Source organism: Electrophorus electricus, chromosome 3, assembly GCF_013358815.1.
Source record: "Electrophorus electricus isolate fEleEle1 chromosome 3, fEleEle1.pri, whole genome shotgun sequence".
NCBI classification, from domain to species: Eukaryota; Metazoa; Chordata; class Actinopteri; order Gymnotiformes; family Gymnotidae; genus Electrophorus; species Electrophorus electricus.
The window spans coordinates 31,563,249-31,583,882 of NC_049537.1; the positions used below are offsets into that span (position 1 = coordinate 31,563,249).

The 20,634-nt window shown below is 45.4% G+C and overlaps 2 protein-coding genes across 7 annotated transcripts in view; one reads left to right on the forward strand and one right to left on the reverse strand.

The window, feature by feature from the left end:
- Nucleotides 1-30: 30 nt before the first annotated feature.
- rpl7l1 (ribosomal protein L7-like 1) lies at nt 31-2,872 on the reverse strand. Its single transcript, XM_027030631.2, has 6 exons — nt 2,817-2,872; nt 1,859-1,967; nt 1,618-1,781; nt 1,353-1,490; nt 1,128-1,237; nt 31-848 (listed from the first exon to the last, which is right to left on the reverse strand). Exons 1-6 carry the CDS (start codon nt 2,828-2,830, stop codon nt 640-642), a joined length of 744 nt encoding a protein of 247 aa, XP_026886432.2. The 5' UTR covers nt 2,831-2,872; the 3' UTR covers nt 31-639.
- Nucleotides 2,873-4,020: 1,148 nt separating this feature from the next.
- Nucleotides 4,021-20,634, forward strand: part of ncoa1 (nuclear receptor coactivator 1) — a 51,118-nt gene continuing 34,504 nt past the window's right edge. For all 6 annotated transcript variants that reach the window (XM_035524166.1, XM_035524170.1, XM_035524171.1 and 3 more), the window contains exons 1-2: nt 4,021-4,553; nt 12,704-12,885. The gene's annotated coding sequence lies outside the window, so the exon portion shown is untranslated. The remainder of the gene's footprint in view (nt 4,554-12,703; nt 12,886-20,634) is intronic.

A 20,634-nucleotide genomic window follows, 5' to 3' on the forward strand; every position in this document is an offset into this window, starting at 1 on the left:
TACCTGATGTATGACGCAATTGCAAATGCCTTGAAATGAATGAAACTGATATTTTCCCATATGGGTTAAATTGAGCAGTACCCAAAGAACATTTGATAGCATACAAAACAGAATTGAAAAAAAACGTTAAAATGACTAATGTACACAGAACTGATGTGGTTGCAAAGAACAAGGTTGATTGTACTGCACTAATCACAGTAATATCCAACTAAACTCTGTAAAGGTCTCACAGTGGCCCCGTTCCTCCCACACCCCACTTCCCATTTCTACACAGGGCAGGTAGAAGTAGGGGATGGGCAGGCTTATGGAATCACGGAGGAATTATGCTTGTAACAATCCATGATAAACATTTGTTTATAGAGGTGAAAGGTCCCAGATGTCTGCCAGGAAAAAGGACGTTCGTTTTTTAAAGCGATGCAACACCAACCCTGCACAACATGATACACAAACAGTTTTCAAACTATTCAGCTGTTCAAGACAGTGTGTTCTGATCAGTCCTTCCTGCAGATAAACAGCTGGAGTGTGTTCGTTCTCAGGGAGCCACCCATCATTCTGAAGAGGGAACGCGAAAGGAGAGCAAGTAAGGGGGCAGTTTTAGGAGGTTCCACACCCTGGGGGCAGTTTTAGGAGGCTTCACACTCAGTTAAATTTCCTGATGACACCGTTGATGCCCTCAGCTCTCGGGCCGGGTTCACCCATGTCTTTCAGAAGGCCAACTTTATCTCTGGCTGAATGTCGGGGGACCGACAAGCAAAAGGGCCACAGGAACCTGTTCACCAGCCTGAAGTTCTTCCCAACAGAGTAGATCTCATGGATGAGGTCTTCCAGACAGATAATCCCATACTGCCCTGTACAGAGACAGAGAGAGAGAGAGAGAGAGAGAGAGAGAGCAGATGCTAAAGTTTCAAGATCAGCATTATTTGCTGATTTTCTCTGTAAAATGTGGTGGTTGAGTGGGAAGAAGCAGCACACACTTGTTCTCAACTGAAAGGTATTTATTCTAATGCAGAAAAAACAAAACAATAAATATGATTATATATATATAAATAAAAATTCACATCTATGGCTCATTACATGCATATGGTGGTGTTTGTTACCACAGCAGTTAGCAGCACTGCAATGCTCACCTAGGTGTTGCTCAATGACGGTGTTGTCTGTAAGAGGAAGCCTTCTCTTATCAATCTTTGCCTGGCCTCTTTTTAAGATGAGCTCTCGAACGGATTTGAGATTAGGAAATCTGTCAATAAATAAAACCAAGAAAAGGGAAATAAAAGCAATTCGTCTGTGTGGCTTCTAGCGTGTTGAACACAGCAGACAGTACACACAGCGAACATCAAAGAAGGAAGTCTTACCCCCAGGCAACATATGGCTCTACTATTTTCAGCATATTTATGGAGGTCTTGCTGACTTTGACAAAGGTACCGCTGAAGATTTTTCTGAGTCTCAGCATGTGAATCACCTTCTTAACTCTGGGACTAACACCTTTGATCCTTTGAAACAGAGCAGCACAGATGTCAGTTACTCTCAGCAAAGAGTGACCAACTGAGTAAATGATTCAGACGGAGGCACTGCAGGATTAAGAAGTCCACACAGCAGAGGTACTGAGTCGGCTCTTACTCTCGAACACGAACAGCAAACACCAGGCGGTTCTTAGCAGGTGGGAGGGAAGGCGGGGGCCTTGTTTTGGCTCTCTGTAGACGGGTGTCGTCTCGATGCCTCCGCTTGCTGTCCTTACAAAACTCCTCCAGCCGCTTGAACTTTATGGGTCTTCCTGATGTGTCCTGTTAAGTAAAAACACATCCATGTTTTCTCTCATTGCGTTTAGTCTGTTTCTACCGAGGTAGGTGTGGGAAGTTACCTTTCTCTTTTGAAGTAAAGCAAGCTTGGCTTGAGTAGCCTTGATAGCCTGGTACACTTTCCTCTTTTTAAGGAGGTTCTCAGGAACCAACTTAATGACCTTCTGAACACTACAAAGACAGAGGAGGAGGTGACATAGAAATATGCACATTAAATCCTTAAACTGATTCATATTTCACAATACAGCAAAACGCATTGAAATGCAATGACAACCATTTAACACATACAACATATGTGCAGGTTAGCAAGCACAACCTGCACTTGACCTCATATGACCGTTCAATGTCAGAATTGTATACATCCACAGATCAGACATGTAGAACATAAAATCAATTGTAATGAGCCAGTTAAGCATACAAAACCCGCCAAGATCCCAACAAAGTCTGTGTTAATGAACAGCCTGCTTCACTCAGGGTACGAGGGCAGAACAGTAGGGTATTAGTACCTGAAAGCAGGGTGTGTGTGTGTTTACATTATATATGCGCTTGCACCTGCAAACACGCATTTGCTTTAGAATTTAGCACACACGTCTCTTTCCTGTTTAATCACAACTATACCGTGTCCGTCTGAGCGTCCATTAAAGACGGGACCACTGCAGCACGCGCCGTCTGGGCTTTACGTTTCAGTGACGCATAAACGCACGAGTCCGCCACCTGAGGGAGGTGTCGCTGGCTGCTCTATCAGACCACTATCAGGCGGCTGTGTAGTAATGTACAGACTCTCTTATTGTAGAAAACCGGGCCAGGTGTGTTGTGTATAAGTGGCCAGGGCTCGTGTGTGAGAAAGGCTCCAATTCATTTTTAATTTACTTTATATTTTCAGATTTGAAAAAAATACGTATTGCAGTCGATTATTTACATCGCAGACGTGGTGTGCTCGAATAATTACATAAATTGTTTTAAAGTAATGACACGGATTAATTCGGATTAAAACGTAAACAGAATAGGCTTGATACGTACTCAGGTTCCGCCATCTCTCCTTCGACAGAAACGTGTCGCACACTACTGACGTCGGGCCGTCCGTGGCAACACTGCCCCTCTCCGGCATGGAGGTTTGTTTGCTGCCGTCGCCTCTCCATTCATAAAGGATAGGGTTAACACTAGCTGTAAAATTAATTGTGGACTGTTTGAAAATAAATGATTTATATCGTGTTCCTTGTGTTAATATCAGAAGTTATTAATAAATTCAGTTTCCTGAATTTTAATCATCGAGAATGACAAAAATCTGTTGTGTTGTTCGCAATGTATGAATGGAAAAAGAGACTCTTTATATTTGCATATTTGACGCATAACTAGTGCTACATATAACTATGTGTAATAGTTTTCAATGGTCAATGCTTTGTTGAATATTTATAAATGAATGATTCTTCTGTCTGGCTGCAGTCTGTGGTGAGGAGCACCAGAGAACCTAACCATCACAATAGCTTACTTCGTTTTGGATCTTATCTTAATTATCTTGCATGCGTCCGTGGAACCCTGTCTGATTATTCTTTGACCATCGTTCCCTGCTTCTGGAAATTCCTACTGCGTTAGTAGACAGATAAAGACAGAAAACTGCTCAGTACACGTTAGAGATAGAACCCCGTAGGTTTTAATACACTCTGCCACCTGTAACCTAATCCGTACATAAGTATATGTCACTGACCTTTTGTGCTGCATATAAGATGGAAAATAAATGCTACTATAATGCATAACCATGATGATACGGCTATTGTGGCATCGGGCTGAGGATTTGGGATGTTTAAATGCCATTAGGTGGGCAGAAAAGGTTTCAGGGAAAATATTCGTGGTAGCCGTCATGTAGTGAAAACGACGTGAGAAAGGAAGGTGTTTTATCTACGGTTTATGTACGGACTTGGGTAGTGCTCTACATTTAAATAAAGGAAAACTTTTAGACGCAACGTCGCTGGCGGCTTGAGAAAGTTCCATCATGATAACAGTCATGGATGAGAGCGTCTGCTAAATGCCGTAAACGTGAATAACACTCCGGCGGGCCCACGACCCCGCTTTGACGGGCAGCGTGCACGCCGCAGCCTGGAGCCCGTCGACCAGCGCTGCGCTGATCGGATCGTCTGATAAGTAAACCATACACACGCACTACGACGCCGCGCCATGGTCTACAAATCAGGCGGAGAGCGCAGCTTGTGTGTGACGTGGGCGCAGCTTGTGGGTGACGTGACGGGTTCCCTGTTTGTTTGTGTAGCTTGAGGTTGAAAATGGCGGTGGGGAGAGACCAAGGCAAGAATTAAAGACACAAATATGCATCTGGTTTGGATGACAACTTCAGCGGACCTCTGTCAGCAGTTGGAGGAAGGCCTCAGCATTAGACGCGTGGGTGTTCGAGGCTTTAGCGAGGAATATCCGACGTGCAGCTGAACACAAACCACGTCCCTGGATTTAAAATAGCTCCTGGAGTTAGCCAGCTAGCCTCGTTAACCTGCTCCCACAGCAACTCAGCAGAAGAGCTGGCCACACAGGAGCGCGGTGTCGGGTTCATCGCCCTTTCATGAATACTTTATGAAAATCAAGACAGCCTCTGGACTCACTCGTCTGGTCAAAACATTTGCATCCGACCGATTGCAGAACGAATCGGTCGGTCTGGCAGCCGCTGCTAGGCTAGGCTAATATTAGCACACGATCATTCAGCGCTTCGGAAGTTGGAGAATTGTCGACTGCGAAGGAGATCAAACTGAACAGGTAGATGAACGGCAGGTCTTCTTTGTGTTGTGTGAAAGATTCATTTCAAACCTATGCAGCACGTTGCACTAAACACACATACGCAGCGTTATCCAGCAGAGTTAGCGTTAGCCTAACAACGGTCCAGCTAAGGCTACAGCTGAGGTAAATAAAACAAGCTCGCTGCGAACTACAAACAGTTTGGTTACTGCAAATGACATTCGTCGCCTAACACGTTTAAGTTAATGTTACTCAAAATTTATTAGCAGGCTAAGTTGGTTTCCTTTTCGGTTGAAGTTAAGTAAGTAAATACTTGTGGTTAGTACTACAGGGAATGTTGTTGGCGGTTGCAGGTAAGTTAATCTAACGTTAGCTGACATTGTCATTTTCACACGGATCCAAAATGGTTAACCAACCGTTCCTGTCAGACCAGTATGTCATCTCGTTCTGGAGAGAGTCGGATACCATATTGAATAGCCTCGTATTAATGACACTTAAAACCAACATAATTCGAAATAATCACGCGTATTAACCCGTTTGCTTGTTGTCGTGTTACGTGACAATAAACCTGTCATTAGAGGCAACGTCTCCTCCTAATGGTTTAAACCTGTCATTAGAGGCAACGTCCCCTCCTAATGGTTTAAACCTGTCATTAGAGGCAACGTCCCCTCCTAATGGTTTAAACCTGTCATTAGAGGCAACGTCCCCTCCTAATGGTTTAAACCTGTCATTAGAGGCAACGTCCCCTCCTAATGGTTTAAACCTGTCATTAGAGGCAACGTCCCCTCCTAATGGTTTAAACCTGTCATTAGAGGCAACGTCCCCTCCTAATGGTTTAAACCTGTCATTAGAGGCAACGTCCCCTCCTAATGGTTTAAACCTGTCATTAGAGGCAACGTCCCCTCCTAATGGTTTAAACCTGGCATTAGAGGCAACGTCCCCTCCTAATGGTTTAAACCTGGCATTAGAGGCAACGTCCCCTCCTAATGGTTTAAACCTGGCATTAGAGGCAACGTCCCCTCCTAATGGTTTAAACCTGTCATTAGAGGCAACGTCCCCTCCTAATGGTTTAAACCTGTCATTAGAGGCAACGTCCCCTCCTAATGGTTTAAACCTGTCATTAGAGGCAACGTCCCCTCCTAATGGTTTTTATTCCGTGATGTTGTTTTCTTGCACCTTGGAGGTATGTAGTGTAGTATGTATTGAAGGCCTCATATTTACCTTGGACTGAGTTTGTGATCATGAACAATGTGTGCCCAGATTTCACAACTCGCTGTAACTCCACATTTCCACACTGTAGCACATTCTTTTGATCTTGGCATTATTGCAACATTGTTGAGAACGTATTGAGTTCTCTGTTCTGGAGGTGCACCGTACATTGACATGTAGCACATTTTTAAATGTTTTTAAAGTAGTTAAATAGGGGCCGCCAGAACGTTTGATATGGACTGCTGACAAAATAGTTTGGCTGTACGCCCAAGGTCATACCCAGTAAAGTAATGGTTAGCAGTGCAGATATATGCTTATATCCATAGTACATTCCTAGCTGTACCTGTGTTACATGGTTATATGGCAGAGTTAACTGTGTTGCGTTTACTGAGTACACAGAGGTGTTTGGGCATGGTGATTGGCTAGAACATCAGGACATGCGCTTATATACTCTATATGCCTCTTGAGAGCCCAGTGCTGACCTTTGCACTCCCAAATCAGTCCTACTGTGCTTTTTTTTTTTCTTGAATTGGTGACCAAGCAGAAGTGTGGTTTGTCTGATTTCATTGGTGTCCAAACAGAAGTGTGGATGGTCTCACTTCATTGGTGTCCAAACAGAAGCGTGGATGGTCTCACTTCATTGGTGTCCAAACAGAAACGTGGATGGTCTCACTTCATTGGTGTCCAAACAGAAACCTGGATGGTCTCACTTCATTGGTGTCCAAACAGAAGCATGGATGGTCTCACTTCATTGGTGTCCAAACAGAAGCGTGGATGGTCTCACTTCATTGGTGTCCAAACAGAAGCGTGGATGGTCTCACTTCATTGGTGTCCAAACAGAAGCGTGGATGGTCTCACTTCATTGGTGTCCAAACAGAACTGTGGATGGTCTCACTTCATTGGTGACCAAACAGAACTGGAGTTTCATTGCTCGCACAGAATGAATTACCATTCCCCTTATCAGAATAAAATTTTGGTTTTGGGGCCAAATTATTCTGACATTTTGTAAAGTATCTGTCTCTCAAAACAGGGAAAAAAAAAATCAGGAAGAGTTTCAAGACAGACTTTTGACTTTATCTAAGGTATATGTATTGCAGTTGAAAAGATTCTGTGTTTACGACAGGTAAGTACAGACTACATAAACAATGATTTGATATCACCTTGAATTAATCAGTACAATTGTTGTAACATTGAAGGACAGTGGCTTTCCTCTACTTTCTGTGTCACAGAGGTATAAAGTTGTGAACATGTGTTGATAACATGGTTATCTTGTTCATCTTCTGTGTCTCTTTTGAAAGCAATGACCTGGATGTATTGGGTACTGGGTCTCTCAGTGTAAAGACAACATGCTGAAAACAGTGCTAAAACAGCCAGGGCCTTTGCAAGTAGTGCTTCAGACATATGCCTAACTTAGATAAAACAAGAATAAATGTTTTGGTTTACCTGTTATTTCACACAAAGGGCAATGTAATTACACATATACAGAACAGAAAATACAGTGGTTTTCAAAAATATTTATTCATACATAGTATCTGGATATCTGTGATATTTGTGTGTGTTTTAAAAATACAATATGTTGCTCAAAATGAAGATATCCATGGGTAAAAATGTTACTAAAGATTTCAAAACAAAATGTGGTGAAAACGTAAAATAAATATGAGCCATGCGTTCAGGGCTCACTCCGCAAACCGTAAGGGGTCACACAGTTAGTCCTGCTCGCTAACATTGAAATCAGAACTCTAGAATGAGTGTTTCCTGATGTTTGTAGCGGGTATTGTTGCTAAGTATGTGCATGTCCCGATGTTGAGGCAGTTTCTGTTATAGTCTATGATTAGTCCTAACCACTATAGAAAATGACTGATTGATTTTCTCTATTTCTGGTCATGATTCCTTGTTTAATGCCCCTTTTCTTTTTTTTTCTATCAAGCTTTCATTGAAATTTTAAATACTGGAATTTTTGATTTTGCTCTTACCAAACTGTTTCAGTCTTCAGAAGACTGAAGTAGGTTACTGTTTAAAATCTGTGGCTCACACGTTTGTCTCGAAGCCAACGGTACCAAAGCGCGCGTACGTGTAGTCTCGTCCGCTCTGGTTCTGCTGACGTGCAGAGGCGGCTCCTGTGACGGTGTGAGCGGATTGCTGTAGATCGCTGCGCTAGCCTGGAGTGTGTCACTCAGCTGGGCCTTCCCGGCCGTCAGAGAGCTGACCTACATTCTCATCTCCCTGGAAAAAAAGCTTGTGCAGCAGACTGTGAGAATGTGTGGGGGCTGAGCACGCACACGGGAGAGAACTAGCAAATGAAGAGAGGGAGGGAGGGAAAGCGAAGGAGAGAGCGAGGAAAGCAAGCCTACCCTGGCCAGTCATTGGACACACTTCTCCAGTGGAGACAGAGGGGAGAGCCACAGCTCAGTTTCCTTTCCTTCTTTTCGGACCATGCAGAAGCTGGCGAGAAGTATGGAGCTAGTCTCCAAACTGTGGAAGAGCTCGAGGACACTGGCTTGCTGTGTTCCTGTCTTTCCTTGTAGTCAGGAGAAGAGACGACAGACATCACAAATGTAGCATCTGGCCTGGGCTCCCTTTACCTCAGGAGGTGAAGTCTCATGGCAAAGTTCACACACGCGGCATCCTGTAGCAGCGCCTGCGTCTCTGAGCATACCTGCAGAACTCTGCTGTTCGCCGTGGCGATTTGTCACCCACGTTGACTGTTTGCTAGTTAAACTGAGCAGCTGTGACGTTTTCCCAGTGAAGAGTTTATCTCTGACTGACTCCATATGGATGAAGGTATGAAGTGTGAATCTTTTTGATTGTAGACAATTCTTAGCGCATGGGCTAGTGTAAACATTTTTAGCATAAAACTACTTTTACAGTGAATATTGCGTAAGGTTTTAGCCAGTATCTGTGTGCTTGGGTTTTATAATGTTGATTTACTGAGAGCTCCCCAACCCCACAAGCCCAAAATGTCAGTTGTGGTACATTTGTTTAACCATCATATGAACCAGTAGGCTCATGAATGTTAGCTTACTGATTATTCTCAGTTCCACTGCGGAAATACTAATCTAAAGTGCACTGCTCAGGTGCACAGTGAAGACGTGCCTCTCTACACTGTCTGAACCACAGACCACAGTCAGTGTCTTATATGTGGAGTATTGATGTCACCCAAAATTGATTAGGCGTTTCTTGCATAGTACAGGATATATATCGCCACCAAATGAGCAAACCTCCCCTCTCTGCTGCAGCCTGCCCCAGAGGAACTGCCCCAGAGGGGAGTAGTGTGCAGTCTGAACAAAGCCATACCATTCCTCATGTTATAGCAGAAGTTAAATTAAGACGCTTTGTTGTTCAGGTTTGAACATTTTGCTGGAATCCGCTCCCCAGGGGCCCAAACGTAGAGATTTCTATACTTAGGCTAAAACCCTTTGTTAGGGACCTTTGTTCTGTTACACTGACCGTACTTGGTTACATCAGAATGCCAGTAGGAAAACCAAACAATGCAGCCCTCTCACTGAAATATCCCGAGCTACTCTGTTTCTGTCTCACTGAAATATCCCGAGCTACTCTGTTTCTGTCTCACTGGAATATCCCGAGCTACTCTGTTTCTGTCTCACTGGAATATCCCGAGCTACTCTGTTTCTGTTTCTCTGTAATATCCAGAGCTGTCCTGCTTCCTTCCAGTTCTTCATGTGGATCTCTTGGTTATTTTTTGTTCTTTTATAAATTCTTATGTTTGAATTTAATTGTAGAACAGAAAAATGCAATTTGCTAATGTCCCAGTGCAGCAAACCTGCTGTTTGTTTTGATATAAAGAAACTTTAGTTATATTGGAGTAATTGTTTTTGTGCTTAGTTAAGTATTTGTGCATTTCTTTTGCCAGGCAATATTAATACCAGGAACCTCTTCATATCTTCAAGTTAATTGTGGACTGTTATGTTAGATCTGCATGTGAATTCAAAAGTTGCAACTGATGTAAATATGAAACTGAATCTTGAAGTAGGCTGAGCATTTTCTCATTCCCTTTGTTCTCAAGAATTTAAATACCAAAACAGAGTACTACATAGAAGTAGGCCCTGGATTAGCAGGAGATCCTAGTCCAACTGTACTGGTGATAAAGTAATCTCACTGCCCCGAGCTGCCCCAATGGCATTGCAGGGAGGTGAATTTCTCTTCCAGAAAATGATACTATAAAGTGTGCAGATTATTTCAAAATGAATTTGTGACTAACAGACTGACTGACATACGGCGAAGGGGAAAGGCAATAAAGAATAATTATCTTGAATAACACTCCAGTGGGCCTCAATTTGGAAATCCATCCCATTAAAATTCCTACTCGTGATATGTTATCAATGATTTGTTGATAAATTAATGACCAGTGAACCGTACCAGCTAGGCTGCCTATTTTTTCAGACACAGCATGGAGGAAAGATTGTAGTAAGAAGGATGAATTATGGGTTTTGTACAACTTTTAGTAAGAGACACTTAATGAACATTAGTGGTTTAAGGCTCCTCTTACTAAATCCAGTTAGTTGTTTATGAAGTGTGATTGTGAAGGACTGATCCACTGGCCTGAACTGCTTGGGTATGTCGGATATGTTTGCTATGTTTGACATTCAGAGTATTGCTGGAGTACCGACAGAGTTCTTGTCACTGATGCAGGAGACCTACACTAAAAACTTTCACAAGGGCACAGTGCCGTTGATGCTAGGAACCAAAGCTATTTCAGTGCTGCTGTGGCCTCTTGTTGTGAATGACGTTAAATGTGAGTGAGTTACCGCGTTTACTGAGAGATGCTACTGGCTCTAACAGAGCTGCTGCTTTGCCATTCTGATCTTTTGGGGTTTGAATCCAATCAGGGAGAGAATTCAAAGCACGGCAGAGATAAATCTAATGAAAAGCAAAGAGCAGGGGCATTGCAGAAACATCCCCCGCGCCGATAACCACAAAATGGAAGCGTCACACCATCTCAGCAACAACCACCCTCCTGCTACAGAACCCTGGGATAAGACGTCACTCAGAGACAAACAAGAACTCTGAAAGCCTTACAGATACGAGGGCGGCTGAGCCAGGAGTGTGTGCGTCCTTCTACAAATACTGCCAGCACAGCTCCATGCCCACGTCTATGGCAGGAGTTGAGAAAATAGCTATTGTTTACACACCAGAAACCCCAAAAGATGAACCATCAGAATGGCAAAGCAAAAGATTGGAAAGTCAGATGATACGCATACTACATACGCGATACACATGATACACACATGATGCATATACTACGCATATGATACACATACTATACACGATACACACCATACAAATGATAAACAGTACACACATGATGCACATGATACATATACTATACACACGATACACACTCGATACACATACGATACACGATAAACATACTACACCCGATACACATACTATATATGATTCACATGATGCGCACACACAATGCGCATACTACACACAATATACATGATACACATACTACACACAATGCACATAATACACATACACACATGATATGCATACTACACACATGATGGACATGATACACGCACGATATACACGACACACTATACATACTACGCAAATGCTGCACACGATAAGGATGCTATACACATACTGCACACATATACACATGCTGCATACACAATACATATACTATACATGCTATACACTACACATACTACACATGATGCACACACGTACTACACATACTACGCATGCTACACACGATGCACATATCACACGATACACATACTGCCCCTACAATACACATAATACACATACACACACTACACACACGACATGCATACTACGCACATGATACACACGATACGCATACTACACACAATACACATAATATACACGATACACCTGATGTGCATACTACACACGATACATATACTATACACATGATGCACATACTACACACGATACACATGATGTGCATACTATGTACACTCTACACGACACGCATACTGTACACATGATACGCACACAATGTGCATATTGTAGAAACGATAAGCACACTACACACGATACGCAAACGATGCGCATACTATACACACAATACACATACTACGCAGGATGCGCATACTATACACACGATACGCATACTACGCACACGATGCAGAGGAATCGCATACTATACGCACACGATGCGCATACTGCACACGATGTGCATTCTACGTACGACAATCACACGATGTGCATACCGTACATCCGTTACGCATACCTTACACACGATATGCACGCTACACACAATACGCACACTACACACGATACACAGCCGAATCACATACTATACGCACACGATACGCGTACTACGCACAATGCGCACACGATGCGCATACTATGCATGATACGCACAGAATCCACGTAGCATACACACGATACGCACACACCATACACATGATGTGCATACGATATGCACACGATACGCACACGATGATGCGCATACCATGCACACGATACGCACACGATGATGCGCATACCATGCACACGATATGCACACGATGATGCGCATACCATGCACACGATACGCATACCATACACCTGATACGCACACGATGCGCATACCATACACCTGATACGCACACGATGCGCATACCATGCACATGATACACACATGATGCGCATACCATGCACACGATACGCAGACGAATTGCATGCTATATGCCCACGATACACATACTACGCGCGACACGCACACGATACGCATACCATGCACATGATACGCAAATGAATTGCATGCTATATGCACACGATACGCATACTACGCACGACTCGCACACGATGCGCATCCTACACACGAGATGCGCATACCATGCACACGATGCGCGTGAGATGCGCATACCACACACGATACACGTATTACTATAGGTAAAAACGTTTGCAACCTATCCACTCTCATAACCTTTCCATTGTCATGTCAGGCTGTGTAACCTTGTGTATCTGTTTCATGGCAGGTTGTGTTCAGTGTCCAGTGTTCTTCTGCCTCCCCCAGTGGGATGGTGCTGTTTGACGGGGAGGGCTCGGTCCCGTAGCCCCCCTCAACACTCCTGCCCCCGCACACCAGCCCCGTGCAGCGGACCGGACACCACCCCGCCGTGCTCCTCTCCATGAGCATACATCTGCAGCACCTCAACAAGTGAGTCAGATACAACACACAGTGTGGGGGCAATGTGAGGGCTGTGCGGGGGCAGTGTGAGGGTTGTGCGGGGGCAGTGTGAGGGCTGTGCAGGGGCAGTGTGAGGGCTGGGCGGGGGCAGTGTGAGGGCAGAATTGGGTATGAGTATGTTGATTTTTAATGGCCATGGTAACATGAAAATGACATAACTGAACAAGGGGAGAAGATTGTGAGATGTGCAAGAGTCTAACATTCAAGCTAAGCAATGCATACTAATACACTTCACATTCAGTGTGTGCAATCCGCCTTATTACTTTGTTGGAACAAACATATTCTGTATTAACACCAAGCTGTTAATGATGTGAGTTCTGTTTTGAATGTCCACTGCTGATGACGATTAGCTCCCTTTTTACACCCATAGACAGCATGGGAGCACAGAAAATTCTGCTTTGACACACACATGCACACACGTCACACACATATTTGACATTGTGCAACCTGACAGTAATTGGAGTACAGTCAGGACTCAGAAGTCAGTGTGAGCTGTAAGTCTGTGGCACTCAGGGGACCCTGCACCGTACCACTGTAGCCTGTCACCAAGAAGTGGCCTTCATTTGGTCAGAATCCAAAGTAAACACATTCATCAGCCCACAGCTAAAGCGAGAGTGTGGTTTATTCAGTGAGATTTGGTTTCATGCAGGCATAACCGATGATAGATGTGCTGAAATATATGTGGGTGTGATTCATTGGCTTAAATTAATATAGCTTAGTTTCTGGTTCCAAGCATTGCGATTCAGTAGCAGTGGTTTGCTAAACCATTATTACGTTCAGCCTCATCTTTAAAACGTTTACTGTGAAATTGATAACTGAAAGGCTTTGATCTGATTAGTAGCCTATTATAATCAGACAGACAATACAACTGGCTGAGCATGTGTAGAGCATACCAACATCTGTAAACAGTGCAGAATTCCCCAACTGCTATGTACTATGACTGCAGGAAACGGTTACTGGGATAAATCATTAATCTGATGGTTGCTATAGTTCTTGTTACCATATGGTGCTTTGGGTAGATTCATTATTTTACTGTGCGTCCTGGATCAGGCCTTAATGCTGTAACGTTAGCCTCAGCGCTGTAACGCTAGCCTCGCTACTGTAAAGTTAGCCTCGCTGCTGTAAAGTTAGCCTCGCTGCTGTAAAGTTAGCCTCGCTGCTGTAAAGTTAGCCTCGCTGCTGTAACGCTAGCCTCGCTGCTGTAACGCTTGCCTCGCTACTGTAAAGTTAGCCTCAGCGCTGTAACATTGACCTTAGCACTGTAACGTTAACCTCAGAGCTGTAACGTTAGCCTCAGTGCTGTAACATTTTCTAAACAAATTCACTGCTATGAGGCCTTAGCACTGTAACATTTTCTAAACAAATTCACTGCTATGAGCCTTAGCACTGTAACATTTTCTAAACAAATTCACTGCTATGAGGCCTTAGCACTGTAACATTTTCTAAACAAATTCACTGCTATGAGGCCTCAGCACTGTAATGTTTTCTGAACAAATTCACTGCTGTGAGGCCAGTTGAAGGGAGTAACTAATCTTGTCGTCCAGTAATTGGAGGAGAATTACAGCACTCACGCTGTTGGGGTCCTAAATTTCAGTCGAGTCTCTAGTTACTTGGATGCGCATTCCTACTTAACACATCACAACATGCACAAGTCAATAGAAAACCACCTGAGCTGGCAGCCAGCACTCCCCGCTCCTCCCCACTCCTCCCAGCCCTCCCCACTCCTCCCAGCCCTCCCCACTCCTCCCCACTCCTCCCCACTCCTCCCAGCCCTCCCCACTCCTCCCAGCTCCTGCTAGTTCCTCCCCAGCACATGGAGATGGGTTGTCTCCATCCTTCACAAATCAATCAAATGGCCCGTGTGATGGTTCCAGCAGTGGGTGTCATGAAACTGTGTGTCTTACTCCAGCTTCCTTACCATTCAGGTCCGTCTGCAGTACCTGCTCCCTGCCTGCCTACAAGCTTCTACTTCCTGTTGGGTGTCTTTTAAGCAGTAGTATATTCTACTGAACAACAACTTTCTCCATAAGGTGGATAAATAGGTCATATATTTCTGACAGTGCACATGGTTTCCCAGTAGGATGCTGGTGGTGGCTCTGTCTGGGAAAATTCCAGGGTGTGCACGTTTGTTTGCGTGTGTGTGTGTGTGTGTGTACTGAAGTTCCCATGAGGGAAGAATGAAACACTGGAAGACAAGGATGTTAACAGGGATATTAGCATGGATATTAGCATGGATACTAACAGGCGTGCCCGCAAACCGTGTGGCGGGGAGAAGTGCTGTGGAACCATTCTGGCTCAAACAATAGACACGGTGGGTACCGAACCCAACCGCTCCTGACTCTACCGAACCCAACCGCTCCTGACTCTACTCTACCGAACCCAACCGCTCCTGACTCTACTCTGCCGAACCCAACCGCTCCTGACTCTACTCTACCGAACCCAACCGCTCCTGACTCTACTCTGCCGAACCCAACCGCTCCTGACTCTACTCTGCCGAACCCAACCGCTCCTGACTCTACCGAACCCGACCGCTCCTGACTCTACTCTACCGAACCCGACCGCTCCTGACTCTACTCTGCCGAACCCAACCGCACCTGACTCTACTCTGCCGAACCCAACCGCACCTGACTCTACTCTGCCGAACCCAACCGCACCTGACTCTACTCTGCCGAACCCAACCGCACCTGACTCTACTCTGCCGAACCCAACCGCACCTGACTCTACTCTGCCGAACCCAACCGCTCCTGACTCTACTCTACCAAACCCAACCGCTCCTGACTCTACCGAATCCAACCGCTCCTGACTCTACTCTGCCGAACCCAACCGCTCCTGACTCTACTCTGCCGAACCCAACCGCTCCTGACTCTACTCTGCCGAACCCAACCGCTCCTGACTCTACTCTACCGAACCCAACCGCTCCTGACTCTACTCTACCGAACCCAACCGCTCCTGACTCTACCGAACCCAACCGCTCCTGACTCTACTCTACCGAACCCAACCGCTCCTGACTCTACTCTGCCGAACCCAACCGCTCCTGACTCTACCGAACCCAACCGCTCCTGACTCTACTCTACGGAACCCAACCGCTCCTGACTCTACCGAACCCAACCGCTCCTGACTCTACTCTGCCGAACCCAACCGCTCCTGACTCTACTCTGCCGAACCCAACCGCACCTGACTCTACTCTGCCGAACCCAACCGCTCCTGACTCTACTCTGCCGAACCCAACCGCTCCTGACTCTACTCTGCCGAACCCAACCGCTCCTGACTCTACTCTGCCGAACCCAACCGCTCCTGACTCTACTCTGCCGAACCCAACCGCTCCTGACTCTACTCTGCCGAACCCAACCGCTCCTGACTCATGTCCACTCTGCCTACCTCACACTATATACTCCACACATGGTCCCTCCTAACCATTTAACTCCTCTCCACCTAACTCCACCCATCTTGATTTCGCGCCACCCTTTCCTTGCTGCTTGCCAGTCCACCTGACTTTACCCCACCATTCACACTCACGCCTCCCCACTACTGGGCTCCTCCTGAATTGTCCAGTTGTGTATGCTGTGCCGTGTTACCCTACGGGGAGATGTAGCCAGGCCCATGGGCACTGTGCCCGTACAGTGCCAGGACGTGGTAGTGTGGTCTGCGTAGTGTTGGGACTAGAGAACAGAGCCTGAGAGTCACCAGTTTAAAGGCCAATACCTTTGTAGATTTTTGTTTTCTTCCTTGTGTGTATGTTTGTACAATGTATTTTATTTTCATTTACATTTATTTTAAATGTTTCAAGAGCTCAGAGCTGGAATCTGTCCATCATGAGCCATTGTGAGTTTGCCAAATAAGATGGCACAAGTAAAACAAAGCAAAGTGACTTTTGATATTAAAGCAAAATTAGTTTTGTATATTTCTCAGTATTCGGTCTTGCTGTGAAATGTTTAATGGAAACTTCCAACACATTTCCATAGCTTTTAAATGTTATGATTAAGCAGAATCTTTACAAGTAACCATGGTTTGGCATTGTCCTCAGGTAAAGCTTATAACCACTCTGAAATTTGAATAAACTAAGCAGGTTTGATGGTTATGTGTAATCTTGTATCCTCAGTGTGTTTTCTTTATTCCTGTAGACTGGCTGTGTTCAGTGTGTGTAGATGTTGTTTTTAGGGCAGTGTAGCGAGTGGGAATAGGCTGGGCCTATGGCTGACATGTACAGCCTCATTTCTAAAGAGAGATGTCAGGACAATGGTGCTGACACTTAAAGGTGTTTAAGGGAAACCTCACATGAACCTCGCGTGAGTAATGAAGATGGATGGTGAGGAGCAGAGGCCTCTGTGACATCAGGATGGTAATCTGAGTCCTGGGGTGGTGGGTCACCCGACGGTGCGGTAGCTACCTGAGGCTTTACGTTTACGCCCTGAGGCCTTCTACAAGAGTGAAAGCATGAGAGAGTGCAAATGGGGTAAATTTCACAGCCGCGCTTGTACTGAGAAACATCGAGGAAGGTACAGCGTAAAGTAATTGTCTTTGCAAAATATTTAGTTTTGATGTACAGATGCTTTGATTAAGGTATGAGATAGGATTGAGAATACCAGGAATGAGAGATTGGGAATGAGAGATGATTGGGAATACCAAGAATGAGAGATTGGGAATGAGAGATGATTGGGAATACCAGTGCAATGTTTGTTGCACAGAAAGTATGCGTGCTGTTTGCAGCCTCTGTTGTCATGCAGACTTCTTCCCTTCTGGGCATGCAGTATGCGTCTTCTCCCATATGGCTGAGCAAACCATTCCGTCAGGGGTGGAGGGGGTGAGCTTTGTGCAGCTGAGCACGGGAGCTGTCTGTTTTGAAGCTCGCTCGCCCCTGTGTCTCCTCCTCTTTCCACTTTTCCACCCCGGGCTCCTGCAAAAGGGCCTCTTCCCCTCTCAGGCGTCCTCTCCTGATTCTGTTATTCCAGACTTCTCTTTTCTCCTGGCGCGGCTACAGAGAGGCGTGTGTAAACAGAGCCCCCTCTCCCCCAGCTCGCGGTGGTCCGTCCCTGTCCCTCGCCAACCTACACTGCCGTTGTTCCCGCGTGTGACATGATTAGGGCCAGCTTGGGCGGAGAAGAGGGAGCTGTTGTGGCCTGTAGAATGGAGACCCCGGGACCCGGGACGGTGCCAGCCAAGAGCGGCACACTGGTCCTGCTGCCTGGGCCCGCCCCCGCGACCCGCCCCACTACCACGCCAGCTGCTACGCCGCTCACCTCTGTAAGCCACCACTCCAGGAGCCTGGCCTCAGGTGTGTGTGAGTGCGCGCGTGTGAGTGCCTGTGAGTGCGTGTGCACGCGCGCGCGTGTGTGTGGGTAAGTGTGTGTGGGTAAGTGTGTGTGTGGGTGTGGGTAAGTGTGGGTGTGGGTAAGTGTGGGTAAGTGTGTGGGTAAGTGTGTGGGTGTGTGGGTAAGTGTGTGTGTGTGTGTGTGTGTGGGTAAGTGTGTGTGTGGGTAAGTGTGTGTGTGGGTATGTGTGTGTGTGTGTGGGTAAGTGTGTGTGTGGGTAAGTGTGTGGGTAAGTGTGTGTGTGTGGGTAAGTGTGTGTGTGGGTAAGTGTGTGTGTGTAAGTGTGTGTGTGTGGGTAAGTGTGTGTGTGTGTGGGTAAGTGTGTGTGTGTGGGTAAGTGTGTGTGTGTGTGTGGGTAAGTGTGTGTGTGTGGGTAAGTGTGTGTGTGTGTGTGTGTGTGGGTAAGTGTGTGTGTGGGTGTGTGTGTGGGTAAGTGTGTGTGTGTGTGGGTGTGTGTGTGTGGGTAAGTGTGTGTGTGTGTGGGTGTGTGTGTGTGGGTAAGTGTGTGTGTGTGTGGGTAAGTGTGTGTGGGTAAGTGTGTGTGTGTGGGTAAGTGTGTGTGGGTGTGTGTGTGTGGGTAAGTGTGTGTGTGTGTGGGTAAGTGTGTGTGTGTGTGTGTGTGGGTAAGTGTGTGTGTGTGTGTGTGGGTAAGTGAGTGTGCAAGTCCCCGTCTCTTGCCTCTCGCCGTCTTTGCAGTATGTTGTTTAGCTTTAGGTTGTGTGCGTGTGTGTGTGCATGTACATGCGTGTGTGTGTGTGTGTGTGTGTGTGTGTGTGTGTGTTGTTTAGCTTTAGCTTGAGTGTGCTCACATGCGCTTCAAGGCCTCCCTGCTCTGCTCTGGGCGATTGTGTGTGTGTGCGCACATGTTGTGCAGAGCGAGTTCACCAAGTTTAGGTGTCTGTTTATGAGTAAGAACTCGGCAGCACAGAGGACAAGGCAACTGGGTCATGTTTGCGTTTAAAATGCTGCTGTGGGACCAGGGAAGCTGAAACCCGGAGATGTAAGGACAGGGTCCTGTTGTTCCCTGCATGGGGACTTCCATGGGCACTAAGTAGATGGGGAGTTCCATGGGTACTGAGCAGTTGCATTTTACTGAACTTATTGGTGCTTGTGCATAGTTTGTTGGTATTTATTAAAGTGTCCTCTGACCGTGTGAAAATTTGTCGTGATTATGATAAAAACAGTGAGACCCCCCCCATCCGTCTCTCCCTGGACAGGCTCATCTGTTGAGCTCTCCATTACACAGGATCTCTGCGTTTTGATTTATAAATGGGAAAATTGCAAGCAGCTTGCATAGTTACTGTATAAGCAAAAGAGGGGTCCTGTGAAGGCTAAACATATGCAGGAATGTCAGAGCCCCGAGAATGTTACTATGTGTGGGAAGGAAGCTCTGTGTTTTGCTCCTTTGTGACTTTGTTCTGTGTTGTGTATTTTGTGTGTTATGTGTATTGAATGTGTTGTGTGTTTTGTGTCTCTTGTGAGTTGTGTGTTTTGTGTGTGTTGAGTGTGTTTGTTGTGTATATTGAATGTGGTTTAGGTTGTGTGTTGTGAGCGTGGTGTGTGTGTGAGTTGTGTGTTTTGTGTGTTTTACAGGAATGTCAGGACCCTAAGAATGTTGCTATGTGTTGGAAGGAAACTTGGTTCTTTGCTCCTTTGTGAGTGTGTTTTATGTGATTTTATTTGATTGTGTGGTGTGTTGAGTATGCTGTGTGTTTTGAGTGTGTTTGTGTTGTGAGTACATTGTGTGTTTAGTGTGCTGTGCATTTTGCATATCTTGTGTTGTGTGTTTTGAGTGCTGTGTGTTGTGACTATGCTATGTATGTGCTCTGTGTGTGTGTGTGTGTGTGTGTGTGTGTGTGTGTCCTGAGCCTGGCCTTTAGAGCTACAGTCCTCTGTGTGTGTGCGTGTGTGTGTAAGAGGTGAGCTGGCTGTTCCAGGTCAAACATCAATAATGCAGTATTGGACTATTTTTACCCAGAGTCAAGAGTGAATTATCCTGCTGCACGTTTACAGTTTCTTTATAGAAAAAGTCAATTATGGGTTTAGAAGTAATTTTAAATATATAACAGCACCATGTTTGATTCACTGAATTCTGTTATTTCTGGGAAGCTAAACTAGCATCTTATGGGCTACTGCTGATGCTACTTGTATTTAAAAAAAAATCCCCAAACCTTTTGTTACAGTATCAGGGTCACAGGACTTTAGAGCATAAGGAAAAAACAAACCAACACATTTAATACCTGGCTGTTCAAAAGAAAATGTGCAAATTAAACAACTTTCATCTTAGTGGGAAAGCTTGAGTCAGGCACTTGTTAAAAACACTTTACAGTGTAAAACATGGGAAACGTCTGAGAGAACTGTTTGTAAAACATACCGTCCCTGGCTGTCTGAAGCACATATCTAGAACACT

What these genes read in the sequence shown, in the direction of transcription:
- rpl7l1 (XM_027030631.2), bottom strand. An exon ending in TTTGCTGTTCGTGTTCGAGA is followed by an intron (nt 1,491 to 1,617) that starts GTAAGAGCCGAC and finishes TCTGTTTCAAAG; the next exon opens with GATCAAAGGTGTTAGTCCCA. An exon ending in GAGCCATATGTTGCCTGGGG is followed by an intron (nt 1,238 to 1,352) that starts GTAAGACTTCCT and finishes ATTTATTGACAG; the next exon opens with ATTTCCTAATCTCAAATCCG.